The sequence below is a fragment of the Dendrobates tinctorius genome, unplaced genomic scaffold, assembly GCF_039654945.1.
Source record: "Dendrobates tinctorius isolate UK_male_01 unplaced genomic scaffold, ASM3965494v1 ptg000241l, whole genome shotgun sequence".
In the NCBI taxonomy this organism is placed as follows: Eukaryota; Metazoa; Chordata; class Amphibia; order Anura; family Dendrobatidae; genus Dendrobates; species Dendrobates tinctorius.
In genome coordinates this window covers 19649879-19670252 of record NW_027361908.1, presented here as the reverse complement: position 1 = coordinate 19670252, position 20374 = coordinate 19649879, and the positions used below count along the sequence as shown (strand labels likewise).

The 20374-nt window shown below is 39.9% G+C and overlaps 1 protein-coding gene across 3 annotated transcripts in view; it reads right to left on the bottom strand.

Annotated features, from left to right (window-relative positions):
* The window catches only part of TMTC2 (transmembrane O-mannosyltransferase targeting cadherins 2), a 454418-nt gene that overhangs the window by 114750 nt on the left and 319294 nt on the right, over nucleotides 1-20374 (bottom strand). For all 3 annotated transcript variants that reach the window (XM_073556991.1, XM_073556990.1, XM_073556989.1), the window contains exon 8: nucleotides 1695-1816. In XM_073556991.1, the coding sequence (XP_073413092.1) occupies nucleotides 1695-1816 (122 nt within the window). The remainder of the gene's footprint in view (nucleotides 1-1694; nucleotides 1817-20374) is intronic.

Here is a 20374-nt window from a genome sequence, read left to right as displayed (position 1 = left end):
CTTGATTTGAACACTCCTAACTACTTTTTACTGACTTCCTGAAGCACTAAATTGGTTTTGTAACCTCACTGAGCTTTGAACTTCATAGCCAGGTGTATCAAATCATGAGAAAAGGTATTTAAGGTGGCCACTTGCAAGTAGTTCTCCTATTTGATTCTCCTATGAAGAGTGGCATCATGGGCTCCTCAAAACAACTCTCAAATGATCTGAAAGCAAAGATTATTCAACATAGCTTTTCAGGGGAAGGATACAAAAAGTTGTCTCAGAGATTTAACCTGTCAGTTTCCACTGTGAGGAACATAGTAAGGAAATGGAAGAACACAGATACAGTTCTTGTTAAGCCCAGAAGTGGCAGGCCAAGAAAAATATCAGAAAGGCAGAGAAGAAGAATGGTGAGAACAGTCAAGGACAATCCACAGACCACCTCCAAAGACCTGCAGCATCATCTTGCTGCAGATGGTGTCACTGTGCATCGGTCAACAATACAGCGCACTTTGCACAAGGAGAAGCTGTATGGGAGAGTGATGCGAAAGAAGCCATTTCTGCAAGCACGCCACAAACAGTGTCGCCTGAGGTATGCAAAAGCACATTTGGACAAGCCAGTTACATTTTGGAAGAAGGTCCTGTGGACTGATAAAACAAAGATTGAGTTGTTTGGTCATACAAAAAGGCGTTATGCATGGAGGCTAAAAAACACAGCATTCCAAGAAAAACACTTGCTACCCACAGTAAAATTTGGTGGAGGTTCCATCATGCTTTGGGGCTGTGTGGCCAATGCCGGCACCGGGAATCTTGTTAAAGTTGAGGGTCGCATGGATTCAACTCTGTATCAGCAGATTCTTGACAATAATGTGCAAGAATCAGTGACGAAGTTGAAGTTACGCAGGGGATGGATATTTCAGCAAGACAGTGATCCAAAACACCGCTCCAAATCTACTCAGGCATTCATGCAGAGGAACAATTACAATGTTCTGGAATGGCCATGACAGTCCCCAGACCTGAATATCATTGAACATCTGTGGGATGATTTGAAGCGGGCTGTCCATGCTCGGCGACCATCAAACTTAACTGAACAGGAATTGTTTTGTAAACAAGAATGGTCACAAATACCTTCATCCAGGAACTCATTAATAGCTACAGGAAGTGACTAGAGGCTGTTATTTTTGCAAAAGGAGGATCTACGAAATATTAATGTCACTTTTATGTTGAGGTGCCCATACTTTTGCACCGGTCAAATTTTGTTTAAATGCAGATTGCACATTTTCTGTTAGTACAATATACCTTATTTGAATCCAGAAATATAACTGAGTCCATCAGTTATTAGATATATGAAACTGAAATAGCTGTTGCAAAAACCAAAATTGTTATAAAGAAAAAAGGTTAACATTAATGGGGGTGCCCAAACTTTAACATATGACTGTATGTGCTGGAGAATGAGTAGCATAGTCGTGTTTTTATCAAATGGGTCTTGATAGATTTATTCTTTTAATGTTTATAAAATGTTTGATCAACTAAAGCAGAAAAATTCATAAACCGGCACATGCATAGCCCACCTGCCAACTTAGGAACAATCAAACCACAGAAGCCTTCATTTTCAAAAATAAAATACAAAGAAAATTCACTGCAATTTTACAAACTTTTTCTGTGAAGTGTTTGTAAAGAACTTGCACTATAAAAAGAGTTGTCTTTCTCACCGTAAGGGTCAGTAGCTTGCCATAAGTAAGATGTGCTGGGATGTGGTCGGGCTTTGATCTTAGAGACTCCGTGTACCATTGCTCGGCTTCAGACACCTTGTTTAACCTCATGTAGGCTTCCCCTGTAAAAAAAAATAAATAAAAAATAATCGGACATGGGTTCAATGTTACTTGCATCAGTAACTTTATGCTAAAACAAACTGTACCAAGCAAAAAAGCCTGATAGGAGCAGCAGACACAAAGTTATCCATCTGGTAAGCAAAGATACGGAGGGGAAATCATTGAGTCATGGTGGAAAGGGTTGAAGGAAGTTCTTAAGTTCATTCTCTTTGCAGTTAATCTGAAAGGGGATACACCGCATTTCATAGTGTCTGAACTTTCTGAATTGAGGCAACCTCATTTGGGAGATTTACAATGCAAAGCAGTTTCTTTCTAGAAGTTCATGAGTCTCATAGGGATAGAAACAAAAGGCAAAGATAATATGAAGAATTTACAGAAGAATGTTTAAGAAAGTCTTCCTTTTTGAAATGATAAGTAGCACAAGTTTACGCTAAGGCTAAATTATCTCTGATACGAATGCAATCATACACCCTATAGTTTATGATACAATATGTGACCTTAAAGGCTATGCCAACATTGGGAATAAAATTTATTATTACTTCAATACATATAAAATACATGAAGCTAAATTTTAAGTAAAGATAAAGCACTATTTTTTTGTCTGCAGTTCCTATGTATACCGTAACTGCGTGTCATTATGGTTATAAATTACAAAAACACCCTCAATAACTAGATCATACTGTCAGAATCTTGCAATGTGTCCTCAACATATTTCTAATCTGTCCTCTCCAGGATATCCAGCTGTTTTTGACAGTTGAGTTGCCGACCCGATCCTTTTAATTGCAGAAATAGGTTTATTTAAACCCATTGCTGACCACTGACAGGTCAAGTTTTGATACTTTTAATCAGCAACAAAGCAGATCACATTACAAAATGAGTAAAAACCTACACTTAAAACAGGAAAAACTGATTTATGTGTTTATAGGTAAAACATTACAGGTCAGGCACAATTTAAAAACAACTACAAGCTTTATGGTCAATTGTTCTACTTCCTTCAAGAGAGCAACTTTAGAACTACAATGAAATTATTTAGGCTATTATTTCAGATCACATTCTCCAGAGAATTCTGTATTGGCAAAAAAAATTTGTTAATTTGCTGTGATTGATGGGAACAGGAATTATTTTCTTCTGGAACGTGCACAAGCTTTCAAGATTTAGAGCTAGATTTACAAACGAGAAGTTGGCTCAAACACGATAATTCCCCCCAAAAAGTAGAATTGCAGAAAAATCATATATGATTGTATAGGAAGCAATCTAGACATAAAAAGTTGAATGAGGCAGCACAACTGAAATATCTGGACATAGTTTTTTTATATTCGTTATTTGCTTCAAATACTTATCCCAACATAGACAGGAACACAAGCATATGTGTGTGTGTGCATCCCTCCAAAGAAATGGCACCCCACACCATTACTGACCCTCTGCCAAACCTGTCATGCTGAAGGATGTTGCAGGAAGCAGATCGCTTCTCACGGCGTCTCTAGACTCTGTCACATGTGCTCAGTGTGAACCTGCTTTAATCTCTGAAGAGCACAGGGCGCCAGTGGCGAATTTGCCAATCCTGGTGTTCTGTGGCAAATGCCAAGCGTCCTGCATGGTGTTGGGCTGTGAGCACAACCCCTATCTGTGGACATCGGACCCTCAGACCATCCTAATGGAGTCAGTTTCTAACCATTTGTGCAGACACATGCACATTTGTGGCCTGCTGGAGGTCAGTGCTCCTCCTGTTCCTCCTTGCACAAAGGCTGAGGTAGCGGTCCTGCTGCCGGGTTGTTGCCCTCCTATGGCCCTCTCCACATCTCATGGTAGCGCCTCCAGCCTCTGGACACTACGCTGACAGACACAGCAAACCTTCTTGCCACAGCTCGCATTGATGTGCCATTCTGGATGAGCTGCACTACCTGAGCCACTTGTGTGGGTAGGTCTGTGGTCCCCACCTGCAGAACCACTCTTTTATTGAAGGTGTCTTGATAATTGCCAATAATTTCCATCTGCTGTCTTTGACTTCACAGAAGTTTGATTTCGTTGGAGTTATACTCTATTGTTTAAGGGCTCCCTTTATTTTTTTTGAGCAGTGTGTATATATATATATACACACACACATATATATATATATACACATATATACACACACACAAGCCCTCTTTTCTGGGACAGGTTGATCTTAGTGTCAAATGTCCATAGAATGCTTTTCTAGAACTGGGCTGGCTTCATTAGATGTTTTTTGACAAAGTCTAATTTGGTCTTTATTTTTAACTCCTTCAAGACCCTGCCCTTTTTCGCTTTTTGGTTTCTGTTTTTTGCTCCCCTTCTTCCCAGAGCCATAGCGAATATATTTCTCCATCAAAATGGCCATGTGAGGGCTTGTTATTTGTGGGACAAGTTGTACTTTTGAATGACACTATTGGTTTTATCATATAGTGTACTCAAAAATGGGAAATAAATTCCAAGTGCGGTGAAATTGCAAAAAAAAAAAAAAGGTCAATTCAACAACCTTTTTTTTTTTACCATGTTCTCCAAATGCTAAAACTCTCCTGCTATTTTGATTATCCAGGTCATTACGAGTTCATAGACACCAAACATGTCTAGGTTCTTTTTTATTTTTTTGATTTAAGTGGTAAAAAAAAAAATCCAAAGTTTGTTAAAAAAAAAAAACACAAAACAAAAAAAAAAGCACCATGCGTATCCATTTTTCGTGATCTTGAATTGGGACCACTGAGCGGCAGTCATTGCAATCCGGCACTGACAACCATAGAGGTCTCCAAGAGCTCTCTGGTTGTCATGCCTAGGAACCGGTGACCGGCGATCACATGACGGGGGTCATCAGTGAGTGGATTTCTGGCCTGATGGCCGGAAGCGCGCGTTAAATGCCACTGTCAGAGTTTGACAGCGGCATTTAACTAGTTAATAGCTGTGGGTGGATCACGATTCCACGCACGGCTATTACGGGCACATGTCAGGTTGAGTTCAAAACAGCTGATATGTCGCGGGAAAGATGTGGGCTCAGCGCCGGAGCCCACATCAAGGGGAGGGAAGCGACCTTCGCTGTACTAGGATGGCGGAGGTTGTGAAGGGTTTAAGGGTGATCCATGGTTTGCACCTTGTGGTGTACCCTCTATATTTGTTCTCATGAAGTCTTCTCTGAGACATCTACTAACCTGGAGAGTCTTCTTCACTTGGGTGGTTATTGTGAAGTGATTTTTCTTTGGCATGAAAAGGATTCTATGATCATTCACCACTGCCAGGCCTTTTTGAGTTCCAAAGCTCAAAAAATCCCCAGCACAAATTATTTTTCCTTAAAATTTACCATTCACCAGTCTTTGTATGCCTTGTTTATTTAAGAAAAAAGTTGGCAGCCTCACACTGCTGAATTTTCTAAACATCACCTATTTGCAAAAGCAGACTCAAATGTCTCCCTTTGGCTAGTATGCCAGGTCCGAACTTCTGGGTTGTGGTATCGCGCAACTCTTTATGGTCCTCATTGCTGTGAAAGAGTGACTTCTCGCTTTTTTTTTTTTTACTAAACCAGCGGTAGTGCGTACTAAGCTGTTACTGAATGGTAACATGATTAGAGTGATTACAGTTCAGTAACAGCTTGGTAAAAAAAAAATTGGCAGCTCTGGGTTACAGCACAGTGCAAGATCTTGCTCTTCCATAGCAACAACGTTGGTGACAGCTTGCGGGATCCTGCTCTTCATGCCAGGAGCCAACAACCAAGAAGTTCTGGTAAAACTCAAGTCCGGAGGACATTAGGGACAGCTTTTGTTAATCGGTGTTATTTGGAAAATTCACCTTTCTGAGGCTGCCCACTCTTTTCTAGTGATAGGTGCTCTTTAAATATTTTACATGTGTAGTATAATAAGCACATGATGTTACAGGCTGAAAGTCTACAGAGAGATTCGGAAGACTTTGAACTAGATTCATCAAGACCAACAATTATCATGCCAGTCATGATGAGGGGGCATGGCGGAGTCAAATGCTCGTGTTTCATTAAGAGGCGTGTGCCTATTAAGGAATGAGGAGTGTTTGAAAAGTGGCAGTCACCTTCATGCAACTCCCCACTGTTCCAAAACAATGCACCTTAAAAAAAAAATAGAAAAGTCATGTTGTCATCAAACATTCTTTTTCAGACTGAAACCTACAACTACAATTCAATTACATCTAAGTACATAGTAGGATAATAAACAGGTTTCAGATGAAAAATCTTAATGTTCTTCATTTAGGTCTCATAGTACATTAGGATTAACATGTAAGAACTCATGCTGACAGCTATAGCCTCAAAGAACATATACACAAAATGGAAAAAAAACTGAAGAGCCAACCAAAATGATTCATTTTAGTAATAACTGCTATCTACCATTAGACAAAAAATAAATATATATAACGGAGTTGTCACATTGCAAAAAATCACCAGACTATTGGTACTCTTGAGAAAGCTGAGACAACAGGACAAAAAACTGGCTGGGCACTTTTTTGTTGCACTGCGACCACCTTCTTCCAGACACTGATAAGTGGGCAGAGCAGTTGGACCTTTGCCGACTGAACATTTCTAACATATCCTAGCATCAGTGTCTGTTCTGAGAGAATCCCAATGAACCTATGGGCAGCACGATGGCTCAGTGGTTAGCACTGCAAGGAGTTTGTATGTTCTCCCCGTGTTTGTGTGGGTTTTCTCCGGGTACTCGGGTTTCCTCCCACATTCCAAAGACATAATGATAGGGAATTTAGATTGTGAGCCCCATCAGGGACAGTGCTGATAATGTCTGTAAAGCGCTGTGGAATTAATGGCGCTATATAAATGAGTAAAATAAAATAAATAAATAAACCAATCATAATTTGACCTGCTATTTCTTTCCAATCATTGCTTTAAATTGTGACTGGCAAAGAAAATCCCATTTGAGGAACAATAAATTGGCTTGTATGTCTTAATGGAAAAAAATGAAGGTATGAACACATCATAATTAGCTATCCAAATCGGTAAATGATTTGAAGAGACTGCTCTAGATAAACACATTGTGAATCACACTTATCACATAGAGAGGAAGGAGGCAAGTCCCTTAACATCAACATGTAACCGCTGACAACAAATGTTATTATCAAAGTCCTCAAAATGTTATCAGCATGGCACAGGACACAACCTCATCGTCCAACTCTCCCCGAAGGTTCAAGAAATGATTATTTCCAAGCATACCTTTCCTTCCGGATTTTAACATAAAAGATAGGGAGGGAAGTCTTTGTCTTGAGTGTTGTTTACTACATCACAACTCAAAAAATGACAAGTTATAAAGTAAAACGCAGAGAAAAATGGAATAGCATAGGAAACATCTCTCCAGCTAAGACAGCTCTGCTCATGCTGGGATAAACATACTACAAACAGGTGTAGAGTCTGTAAAGCTATATTAGCCGCTGGAGCGATTTGTCAACTTTACTTCCAGTTGGAATTTCTGATTGCATTATTCCGGCTCTGGAAAGACTGCAAATATCATCTCCGCACGGAATGCTAGAATTCTTTCCATCTATCAGAGTTTGTGTAATCCTTTAACTGCCTGGTCATACCTGATTTATAGGGAACTTGCATTAAGATGTGCTATGAAAAACTTTGAGTGGGAAGCCAAGGAACTTGGAAGGAGCCTTCTTCGAAATTGTTCTGCAGCCACAATTATTTTGGCTGCTTGCGACCATATGCTTAGCTAAAATAATTAGAATACCAAAACTAAACACCCACTAGAGACAACTCAAAGCAAAAATTCTCTTAGCTTAGCTAGACACCAAAGGACACTAGATACTGTATATGGAAAGCAGTTTAACCTTTGATGTAATGTTAGGCTGGAGTCACTCTAATTAGTTTTGTTGAGAAGTTAATGTGCTTACAGGGTATCGCCTTTAATTGACGCTACACATTGCTATCCAGGTCAACACAAGTTAATTAGGGACTGATAGAATTATTTATTTGTACAGTGGTGGATTTTACATAGGACACAAAATTGCGATCAATTAAGTGAAAAATTCAACATCAATGACTTGAAATACCCCATGCTGTGTGTCGTGTCCTGTTTCCACATAACATAATAATAATAATAATAATCTTTATTTTAATATAGCGCTAACATATTCCGCAGCGCTTTACAGTTTGCACACATTTTTCATCACTGTCCCCGATGGGGCTCACAATCTAAATTCCCTATCAGTATGTCTTTAGAATGTGGGAGGAAACCGGAGTGCCCGGAGGAAACCCACGCAAACACGGGGAGAACATACAAACTCCTTGCAGATGTTGTCCTTGGTGGGATTCGAACCCAGGACTCCAGCGCTGCAAGGCTGCAGCCACTGAGCCACCGTGCTGCCCATAACATAAGGTTTTACAATCACTGATAACCAAATACACGCTTCATGCCAAAGGATTTCTGCATAAACTGCATTTATACTTAAATTTAACTTTAACATTTTATTTCTAACCCAACCAAAATGGTGATTTATAGTAGATTAATATATTGCAGGTCATGTGGCTGTTTGTATAGTCAGATAAGCTAAAAAAAAAAAAAAAATCAGAACTGATCCGCCAAAGAAAAAGCAGATTGTAATCTCTGCATTTGCCTTCTCATTATAACCCGCATAGTTCCTGTCACACACTCTGCATGCCTCCATCTACAAGTCAGTTGGAGTTCTGTATCCAGTGTAATATCAAATTTACTGCTCTCAATTCAAAAAAGCAGAAGTTGGCGAGAAGTTCACAAATACGTTGTAAAAAGTAACTGGGCAAATTATTCCTCTTCTGTATCCAGGATAAGGAGATATACGAGGTATGTGTAAGGCCTCATTCGGCTATTATTGAGTCACAATGAGTTTGACACATGAATAAACTGGGGAGAGATAAAGAGCAATAAGGTCTTATCCAATGACAATGGAGTGTCATAAAAAGTGAGATATACTCACCTTGCCAAGTTGCTTAATGGCAACACATGAACAACAAGTGAAAGCTGCTGCACAGATACCGATCCTGAGGACGATCACTGGTACAATGGAAAACGAAGAGCGGGTATCACTTATGCGCTGGGACTAAAAAAAGGGGCCCTGCGTGACCCCAAAACACGTTGACTTGTAACCTGTTCCAATAAATGATTTGATTTTGAGGATTTTTCATCTCAGCAGTGCATATGTGATACCGCCCTTCGTTTTCCATTGTATGAGTTTGGTGTTTTTAATGAATAGAACACTTACTCATTATAATCTATGGAACCGTTCACGTCGGAGTTTTTTTGACAGAGACATCTCTGATGATGTATCAAAAATCAATATTACCCATACATGTCCATGGGTCCATTAAAATAATGGACAGGACATGCAAGCCATCCAAGTGCAACCTGTGTGCTGCCCATGAATAACGTCGTAATGGGTAGAAACACACTGATGGTAAAAAATGACAGTTGACCAAACACTGTTGCAACTCAAATCCTAAAAACTGATGAACAACGATCCGTGTTTTTAATTAAAGAAATATCACGGACGTCTGAATCTGAATGAGAACTAAAAGTTATTACTGTATTTGTTCCGTTACATTTTCAGAGCAGAACACAATACCCCAACCACGCTGGGTTTGCGCCCACTCAATACTGCAGTCTGCAAGTAACTCACCAAGTCTATAGGCTTCTGGGAGGGAAATACCAATTTGGTGTTAATTTGGTGGTATTTCCTTTCGCTCTAAAGTAATATAGTGATTACAGATTCCACATCCTAAAGCAAATGTGTATGAGTATAAATTACGGTAATAACCAAAAACTTTAGAGCCTCTTCACATCAACACTACCATAACACATCAGGAACATTATTCGACAGCTCTTGCAAAAGTAGTCTGCTAGGTATCACTATGATTATCTTTTTGCAATAATAAATATCTTGAGTTGCATCATATGGAAATCATGACTTCATCAACATATAGAGTTCATGAAATATAAAAATGTAAATTGAGCAAAATTTTTCATTTTTGCATAACCTTGCACCACTAATGGAGAGCCCAGGCACCATCATGGGCAACCTGATGAGGGGACAGAAAAAAATGGTTGCGAAACCTTGATATAGCAAACCAGCAGTACAAATCCCCATCCTGAGATTACAGCACAACGGATTCATCCTTCTACATGCTATAAATGGACAGGATCAGTTGAAAATTCTACTAGAAGTGCAAAAAATATCCTGGAGAATGAGATTGATCATACATTTTCTTCGGTTTACTTTAAAAACTCATTTCAAGAGTTTGTTGTATAACTGTATGTGTGTATACAATATATTATATATATATATATATATATATATATATATATATATATATATATATATATATATATATATATAAAAAAATCAAGAAAAAAGGGCAGCACTACCAAAACAATACAGCAGGTGCAAAACCTATTTAGCAGTGTCCAAACAGCCAAAACGACAAAAGGAAAAAAATAGGCAGCACTCAAATTAAATGTGAAAAAAGTGGATACTTTACTGATCCTCAGATGGCGACGTTTCAACGGTGACCCGTTTTTGTCAAGCAATGTGCTCATAGTCAATACTGACTTAAATAGTAGTAACACATGTGTATAAAATTCCAATGATTAATCCTTTTTACATATTCAAAATAGCCATTGTCATAGTAACGTTTACAAGTGCTCCATTAAACATATATACATATGACCAAAGATCTAGAATACAAAGTGCAACAGTGCATATACAGTGCTTTAAAAAGACTCAACTTGCCTATAAAACTGATCATGACACAACCTATGAGGGTACTAAGGCTTATATAATTAAAAAAGTTAGTATACTTTACTTATATCTTTGCAGCTCTCTGTCAATGCTGGCTACTAGCTGTGGTCAGTGTTGTTCATTACTGCCCAGCTCCAACAAGTGACTCATCACTGCATGGCCAATCATTGCAGGGTGCCTGAGCATGCTCACTGGACATACTGTTCAGAACTGCCATTTTGCTTCAGGGCATTACAGCCCTTATGCTAAAATGCATACATTGGTGCCTGGGGTTGCGTTTTTCACACCTGGAATGGTCACAAACCTTAGAGGCACCCACCAGGGTGAAAATGTGGCTGCGTTGCTATTTTAACAAGAGATGACAACATCACACAGTGATGTGTGTGTATATATACACACACACACACACAAATCTGGCAAAAATTAAGAGTCCACTTCCAAATGTTCAGTTTGTCTGATTTTTCTCTTTATAGGTATATTTTTGAGCAAAATGTAAATTGTTCTTTTAGTCTATAAACTTCTGACAACATGTCTCCGAATTTCCAAGCAATAAAGCTTTTTTTTTCTGAAAAGGAGAAATGGTCAAAACAACAAAAAAAACAGTGCTTTCTGACCTCAAATAATGCCAAGAAAACAAGTTCATAATCATTTAGAAACAACAATACCAATGTTTTAACTCAGGAAGAGTTCAGAAATAAATTTTTTGTGGAATAACCATGATTTTTAATCACAGCTTTCATACGTCTTGGCATGCTTTCCACCAGTCTTTCACACTGCTTCTGGGGCAAAAATGTAAGCAGTTCTTCTTTGTTTGATGGCTTGTGACTATCCATCATCCTCTTGATTACATTCCAGAGGTTTTCAATGGTGTTCAGGTCTGGAGATTGGGCTGCCCACGACAGGGTTTTGATGTAGTGGTCTCTTAATTTTTGCCAGAGCTGTGTGTGTGAATTCTGCTCAAAATTAATTATAATTATTTTTTATTAATGCTATCACCTATTATTGCGCAGAATTAAGTATGCTGGCATCCCCCTAAATATTATTATTATACTTCAATTATATAACGCTATCTTATTCCATAGCGCTTTACAAACATTATCAACACTGTCCCCAATGGGGCTCACAATCTAAATTCCCTATTAGTATGTCATACAGTATGAGCCCCATATGACCCCATATATACAGTATGAGCCACCACACAGCCCCATGCCCCTGTATACAGTATCAGCCCTCAGATTCCAATATACAGTATGAGCCCCTTATATAAATATGAGCCCTCACAGATTGCCATCTATAGTACGAGCCCTCACAAATTCCTACATACAGTCTGAGCCCCCACATAATTCCCTATATACAGTATGAACCCTTACATAGCCTCCTATATAGAGTACAAGCCCCCCACATAGATCACCTTGTACAGTATGAGCTTCCACATAGCCTAGTACACAGTATGAGCCCTCACACAGCCCCAATATACAGCATGAGCTCCACATAGCCTCATAGGTATAGTATTAGCCCCCTGGATACAGTATGAGCACCCACATAACACCCACATATACAGTATGAGACTTCACAGATCCCTATATACAGTACGAGCCCTCACATAGTTTCCCTATATATAGTATGAGCCCTCACAGATTTCTATATACAGTATCAGCCCCCAAATATCCACCTACAAAAAGAATGCGCACCAACTTAGTTCCCTACATACAGTAGGAGCCCGCACATAGCTCCCTAGATACAGTATGAGCTTCCATATAGCCTCTTATATGCAGCATGAACCCCCATATACCCTGCTTTATACAGTATGATCCCTTACATAAGTTCTCTAGATACAGTATGGGGGCGCATATAGCTCCCCTCCCTAGATACAGTATGAACCTGATCATTGCTCGCTAGCTACAGTATGAGACCCCACATAGCCTTCTATATACAGTAAGAGCATATATATATATATATATATATATGTATACATAGAGTACATCTATATCGATATATATATATATATATACACACTGTATATATAAAAATGAGTGTGTATCAGCCACGCCAACTCCACATAGCCCCACCCAATGACTAAGCATCATTCATTTCCCCAGAGCTGTTTAATAGATGAAAGCTGAGCTGTGATTGGTTGCCATGAGCAACAGTTTTCACACTCCACAACACCTCAGCAGATACTGACCGGGTGGGAGAAATCTAGCATCCCCGGAAACATAAGCTTCCAGCCATTGTCTGCCCCCCAGAAAGGAGCAGAGAGCACATGACAGAAATGAATCACCCTCTCCCTCCTCCATCCCATAGTCTAGTGCCCATATACCCATCACACATCCTCCATCATATATTCCCATAGGCACAACTTCTTGACCTCACCAGGTACACTGTCTGTGTTGCCCATAGCAACCAATCACTAAGCATCTTTCATTTCACCAGAGCTGTTTAAAAGATGAAAGCTGAGCTGTGATTGGTTGCTATGACCAACAGCTTTCCTTGCAGACAGTTGTGGTAACTGAGGCCTATTATTCTTATCATTTCTATGGTGTTATCGTCCTTCTGTAAAGCTGGAAATAACACAATTTATTACCGTGCCAACACAGACCACCCTCTGACACAGACTGCAGGGAGAGCCCAGTATTACACAGGATAGGATTAGATACACAGCCCAGTATCACACAGGATAGGATTAGATACATAGGTCAGCAGTCAGTTTCACACAGGATAGGATTAGATACACAGCTAAGCAGACAGTACCACACAGGATAGGATTAGATACACAGCTCAGCAGCCTGTATCACAGGATAGGATTAGATACACAGCTCAGCAGACAGTAATACACAGGATAGGATTAGATACACTGCTCAGCAGTTAGTAACACACAGGATAGGATTAGATACACGGCTCAGCAGACAGTAACACAGGATAGGATTAGATACACGGCTCAGCAGACAGTAACACACAGGATAGGATTAGATACACGGCTCAGCAGACTGTACCACACAGGAGAGGATTAGATACACAGCTCAGCAGAATGCATCACACAGGATAGGATTAAGGTACTGTCACACTTAGCGATGCACCAGCGATCCTGACCAGCGATATGATGCGGTCAGGATCGCTGGTACATCGCTAAGCGGTCGTTTGTGAGCTGCCACACAGGCAGATCTCACCAGTGACATCGCTGGGGACGGGGGTCGCTACTTACCTGTCACACTAGGTGATCCTGATGTCCTCCCGCCCGGCTCCACGCTCATCGCTCGTCTCTCCACAGGAAGCGCCGCAGGAAGCTGACGACAAGAAGCAGTCCAGGATGTTCTCGTGCGATCAGCGATAACCAGCGGGGGAGCGGGTCGTAGGTATCAGACACAGCGATTTCGCTAGCAATATCGCTAAAAAGTCACAAGTTATAGCGATATTGCTAGCGATATCGCTTAGTGTGACAGGCCCTTTAGAAACACAGCTCAGCAGACAGTATCACACAGGATAGGATTAGAAACACAGGTAAGCAGACAGTATCACACAGGATAGGATTAGATACATGGCTCAGCAGACAGTATCACAGGATAGGATTAAATATACAGCTCAGCAGTCAATATCACACAGCATAGGATTAGGTATACAGCTTAGGAGACAGTATCCCACAGGATAGGTTTAGATACACAGCTCAGAAGACAGTATCACACAGGACAGAATTAGATATACAGTTCAGCAGATGATATCAAACAGGATAGGATTAGATACACAGTTCAGTAACAAGATGTGCCAAAGGAGAGGACATTTTCATTCCAAGAATTCCACTCAGTCCATCTGATTTGCCTTTTGATTTTAAACGCCTCCAGTTTCCAGTTTGACTGGCATTTGCAATGTCCTTTAACAAGGCTCGACAGTCCTTGAAAGTAGTAGGGATCGATTTGCAATCTCCATGCTTTTCTCATGGTCAACTTTACATGGGCTGTTCAATAGTTGGAACTGCCAAAAATATGTTCACCTTTGCACCGAAAGGAAACACCAAAAATGTTGCTTATCAAAAGGTTCTTGAATAAGGTGAAAATAAAATACTATCAATACTTAGGTAATCTTTTAGTTAATTTGTGCTGCAAATCTGTAGTATTGAATATATGATGCGAAATGTTTTTATGTGCCATATAATCATCATAATTAGTTACAACTTACCCCAGTTAGTTACTATGCCCGGGCAATGCTGAGCTCTTCAGCTAGTATATATATATATACTCGCTCTTGTCACCTGCATCTTAAAAACATCTCCAGAATCCGACCTTTTCTCACCTTTGAAACTGCTAAGACTCTTACTGTCGCTCTTATTCATTCTCGTCTGGACTACTGCAACTCTCTTCTGATCGGTCTCCCTCTTACCAAACTTTCTCCTCTCCAATCCATCTTGAATGCGGCAGCCAGGGTCATACATCTGTCCAGCCGCTTCACCGATGCCTCCATCTGTTGCCAGTCGTTACACTGGCTACCTATTCACTACAGGGTCCAGTACAAACTTCTCTCTCTCACCCACAAAGCTCTCCACAGTTCTGCACCGCCTTACATCTCCTCTCTCATCTCTGTCTATTGCCCTACACGTGCCCTCCATTCTACAAATGACCTAAGGCCTGTTTCACACTTCCGTTTTTGTGTCCGCCAAACGGATCCGTTTCCGTTTTTTTGACGGAAACTGATGCAAACGGATCCGTTTTTAAAAAACGGATCCGTTTTTTTGACGGATCCGCGGTAACCACTAATGGAAGTCTATGGGACAAAAAAAACGGATCCTGCAAAAAAATGGCGGATCCGTTTTTTTACGGAAACCAACGGATTTTGACGGATTTGAAAAAATGGAAGTGTGAAACAGGCCTAAGACTAACATCCCCCGTAATCCGAACCTCGCACCTCCATCTCCAAGACTTCTCTCGTGCTGCGCCAGCTCTCTGGAATGCACTTCCCCAGATGATCAGCTTGATACCTAACCCCGACCTATTCAAGCGCGCTTTGAAAACCCATCTCTTCAAACAAGCCTACCACATCAACTACTCAGTAAACTAACTTTGCCCTGTTCCCTCTTTCCAAATATTATTCTGAATCTGCACCCTACTATTCATCTGTCTCCACACCCTCCATGCACATAACTGCACTTGATAATTGACTATTGCACTTAAACACATGGGCTGATGACCAGATCATGCAGCTTTATTTGTAAATCCCTATTTATTATAATTGCCAGACCTGAAATAACAAGCACTTTTCACCTACTGTGTCCCCCCCCCATTTCCTTGTAGATTGTAAGCTTGTGAGCAGGGACCTCACTCCTAATGTCACTGTTTAAATTGTCTTAACTTGTATTGAATTTATTGTCTGTACATGTCCCCACTTAATTGTAAAGTGCTGCGGAATATGTTGGCGCTCTATAAATAAAAATTATATATGGGCATGGGACTATGGGATGGAGGATGTGTGATGGGTATATGGGCACTCGACTATGGGATGAAGGATATGTATGATGGTGTGGTGCTAATAAAAATATGGATATCTTATAGCCTACATATTGTAATATATTGTTTATATGCTTTGATATAGTGTGGTCATTAGACCAAGGGTGGAAAGTATTGCAAATATGAAATATGGTTGTTTGAATCCAAACACTATATTGCAATATACTATGGTGTAATATCATTAATGCTGAACTTTGATACTGAGACCAAAGCGTTTGCTCTGTGTCAATACCGTAAGACAAGGAATTGTTCTATGGTCTTTGAAGCTCTGTGTTTCAAAGATTCCTTATCCTGATTTGCACACAAGTGATATTTGCTTTGACTGAATACTTTCTCTTTACTATACCCTGCCAATTGGGGGGTGGTTGATGGGAAGGAGCTTTCACAGAACACAGAACTTAAGCACATGCTAAAAATTAAGAAATGTTTATAAAATGGAAAGAGGGAGGCATATCTAAAGAAGAATATAATGCTGTCTGCAGAACCTGCAGGGCACAAATCAGATTATTAAAGCTGACAATGAATTGAGGCTTGCAAGAGACGTCAAAAGCAATAATAAATGATTTTGGGGGTATGTCAAAAGTAAAAGAAAAGTCAAAGATGCTATAGGATTTTTACAGGATGAAAATGATGAAATGGCAAGACAGGGTGTTGAGAAGGCTGAACTTTTAAATTCCTATTTTGCATCTGTTTTCTCTCAGAAAGGAAATGTAACATCAGCTGTTCTTCACTGTCCTATTAAGGGAATAGAAGAATCCAGGATATCTATAAACAGAAAGATAGTGAGGAAACACTTAGCTAACCTAAATTAATTCAAGTCTCCAGGTCCAGATGAATTACACCCCAGAGTACTGAAGGAGATAGCAGAAGAAATTTTTGAACCCCTCTCCATAATCTTTGAAAATTCTTGGAGAACAGGAGAAGTCCCAGAAGACTGGAGAAGAGCAAATGTTGTTCCTATCTTCAAAAAGGGGAAGAAGGTGGACCCATGCAACTATAGGCCAGTGAGTCTGACTTCTATACCAGGAATGATCTTTGCACAAATTATTAAACAACATGTATGTAAGTACCTGGATAAGAATAAAGTGATTACACAGAGTCAGCATGGGTTTGTAACTAATAATTCATGTCAGACTAACTTAATTTCCTTCTATGACAGAATCACTGATTGGGTGGATCAGATTGGGTGGATCAGGGAAATGCTGTAGATATAGTATATCTTGACTTCAGCAAAGCATTTGACAAAGTATCTCACACAATCCTTATTGAAAAAATGACTAAGTATGGAAAGGACAAGGCAACTGTTAGGTGGATTCAAAACTGGCTTAGTGATAGGACCTAAAGAGTGGTCGTAAATGGCTGCATATCCAGTTGGAAGAATGTCTCAAGTGGGGTACCATAGGGGTCTATCCTGGGCCCTGTATTGTTCAACATCTTTATCAACGATTTCGATGAAGGAATTGAGGGTAAACTGATTAAATTTGCTGATGACACAAAATGAGGAGGGATAGCTAATACTAGAGAAGAGAGAGAGAGGATTCAAAAAGATATAAATAAACTGGAGCAGTGGGCAGCAACTAACAGAATTGTTTTTAACAGGGAAAAATGCAAAGTACTACATCTGGGCAATAAAAATGAAAAAAGCATATACAGAATGGGAGTAATAGGGCTAAGCAACAGCACATGTGAAAAAGACTTGGGTATACTAATAGATCACAGACTGAATATGAGTCAACAGTGTGATACAGCAGCAAAAAAGGCAAATGCAATTCTAGGATGTATTAACAGAAGCATACAGTCTAGATCATGTGAAGTCATTATTGCCCTCTACTCCTCTTTGGTCAGACCTCATCTGGAATACTGTGTCCAGTTCTGGGCGCCACATTTTAAAAAAGACATCAACAAACTGGAGCAAGTTCAGAGAAGAGCGACCCGAATGGTGACCGGTCTGCAAACTCTGTCTTATGAGGAAAGGTTGCAGGATTTGGGAATGTTTAGCTTGCAAAAGAGAAGACTGAGAGGAGACTTAATAGCTGTCTACAAATATCTCAAGGGCTGTCACATTGTATAAGGATCGTCTTTATTCTCATTTGCACAAGGAAAGACTAGAAGCAATGGGATGAAACTGAATGTGAGGAGATAAAGATTAGATATTAGAAAAAACTTTTTGACAGAGTGATCAATGAGTGGAACAGGCTGCCACGAGAGGTGGTGAGTTCTCCTCCAACAGAAGTCTTCAAACTGAGGCTGGACAGACATCTGTTTGGGATGATTTAGCGAATCCTGCTTTGAGCAGGGGGTTGGACCAGATGGCCCAGAAGGTCCCTTCCAACTCTACGATTCTATGATCACATCAATGGGTTGGCATGACAATCGGGGGTCTGCAGACTACCCCTGTGCTTGTCATTGCTGATCTGCTATGAACTCCGCCCCATGGTTGGCGTTCATAGATGATGATCATTTTTGCTACACATAGCAGGGCTGAAGCATTGCTATGTGTAGCACAAGTGATCAGAAGATCACAGCTTCAAATCTCCTAAGGAGACTATTAAAGCAATTGAAAAGTAAAAAAAAGGTTTTAAAAATCTAAAAAAATTAAGAACTATAAAAGATCAAGTCATTCTCCTTTGTCCCATTCAAAATAAAATAAATAGAATTTAAAATACTCATATTTTGTATCTCTGTGTCGAGAATTGCCAGATCTATCAAAATAAGAAAATCAAATGCCAGAGTTACATTTTTATGGCCGCCGCAACATTGCAATAAAGCGCAATAAGATGGGGAACATAACATTGTATCTACTCCAAAAGAGTATCAATAAAAACATCAGCTCAAGACTCAAAAAATAAGCCCTCACCCAGCCCTGTATCCTGAAAAATGGAGACACTACGAGACTGAGAAAATGGCACAATTTTTTTTAAATATTTTTTTTTTTTTACAAACTTTGGATTTTTTTCACCACTTAAATTAGACAGAACCTATACATGACTGGTATCAGCAAACTCGTAATGACCTGGGGAATCATAATAATAGTCCAGTTTCAGAATTTAGTGAACATGGTAAACAAAAAACCCCCAAAATATTTGTGGAATTATATATATATTTTTTTTTTTTTTGCAATTTCACAGGACTTTTTTTTTTCTCCTGTTTTCCAGTACACTATATGGTAAAATTAATGGTGTTATTCAAAAATACAACTCATCCCACAAAAAACAAGCCCTCCTATGGTCACATGTGATGGGAAAAAAAAAACGTTATTGGTCTGGGAAGAAGGGGAGAAAAAAACGAAAACGCAAAGTCGTAAAATCACAAGGTTGTGAAGGGGTTAAAAAATAACATTTGTAAATTTCCTTGAAAAAAAAATTAAAATTGCTGCTACATTTTTAAACCTTCTTACTTGCTAAAAAAAATGAAATAATTTGCAAATGGTGATGATGTAAGGCAGATATGAGATAAAGGTTATTTATTAGCTGTTTTGTGTGGTATGACTATCTTGATTAGAGGAATAATCAGTCAAAGCTTGAAAATTACTAATTTTTGAAATTTGTCAAATTTCTGACATTTTTATAAATAAGCAAGAAACATATCGAACTAAATTCACCATCAACATAAAGTACAGTGTGTCACGAAGAGGAAACAAATGTGAAAATCACTGGGATATGTTGACACATTCAAAAGACTGCTACATAATATGATACATCTCAGATTTGAAAAATGTAGCTTGCTCACTAAGGAGTATAAAGGCCCCGTCACACTAAGCGACTTACTAGCGATCCCGACACCGATCTCAAGGTGTCAGGATCGCTAGTAAGTCGCTATGTGATCGCTGGTGAGCTGTCACACAGACAGCTTCACCAGCGATCAGCACAGCGATGCCGAGCGCCCGGCATCGCTGGCCATCGCTGTAAAATAGAATCAAAATAAAAAATATAGTTATATTCTCACCTTCCGATGTCCCGTTCAGCCATCCTGCCTCTCTCCAGGCTCCGGTCCCAGTGATCCTTTGCACGAATGACCGCGAGATGTCACGGTCTCGAGGGATAACAAAGTCTCGCGGTCATTCGTGCAAAGGATCACTGGGACCGGAGCGTGGAGAGAGGCAGGATGGCTGAACGCGACGTCGGAAGGTGAGAATAACTATATTTTTTATTTTTTTTATTATTTTTTTACACCTGATCGCTGGTCTCTCGCCTGTCACACACAGCGATGCGTGCTGGCCAGCGGGAGACCAGCGACCAAAGAAATGTCCAGAGGTTTCTTCCAGCGATCAGCGATACCGGCAGGGGGGCCGCTCGCTGATCGCTGTCACACACAGCG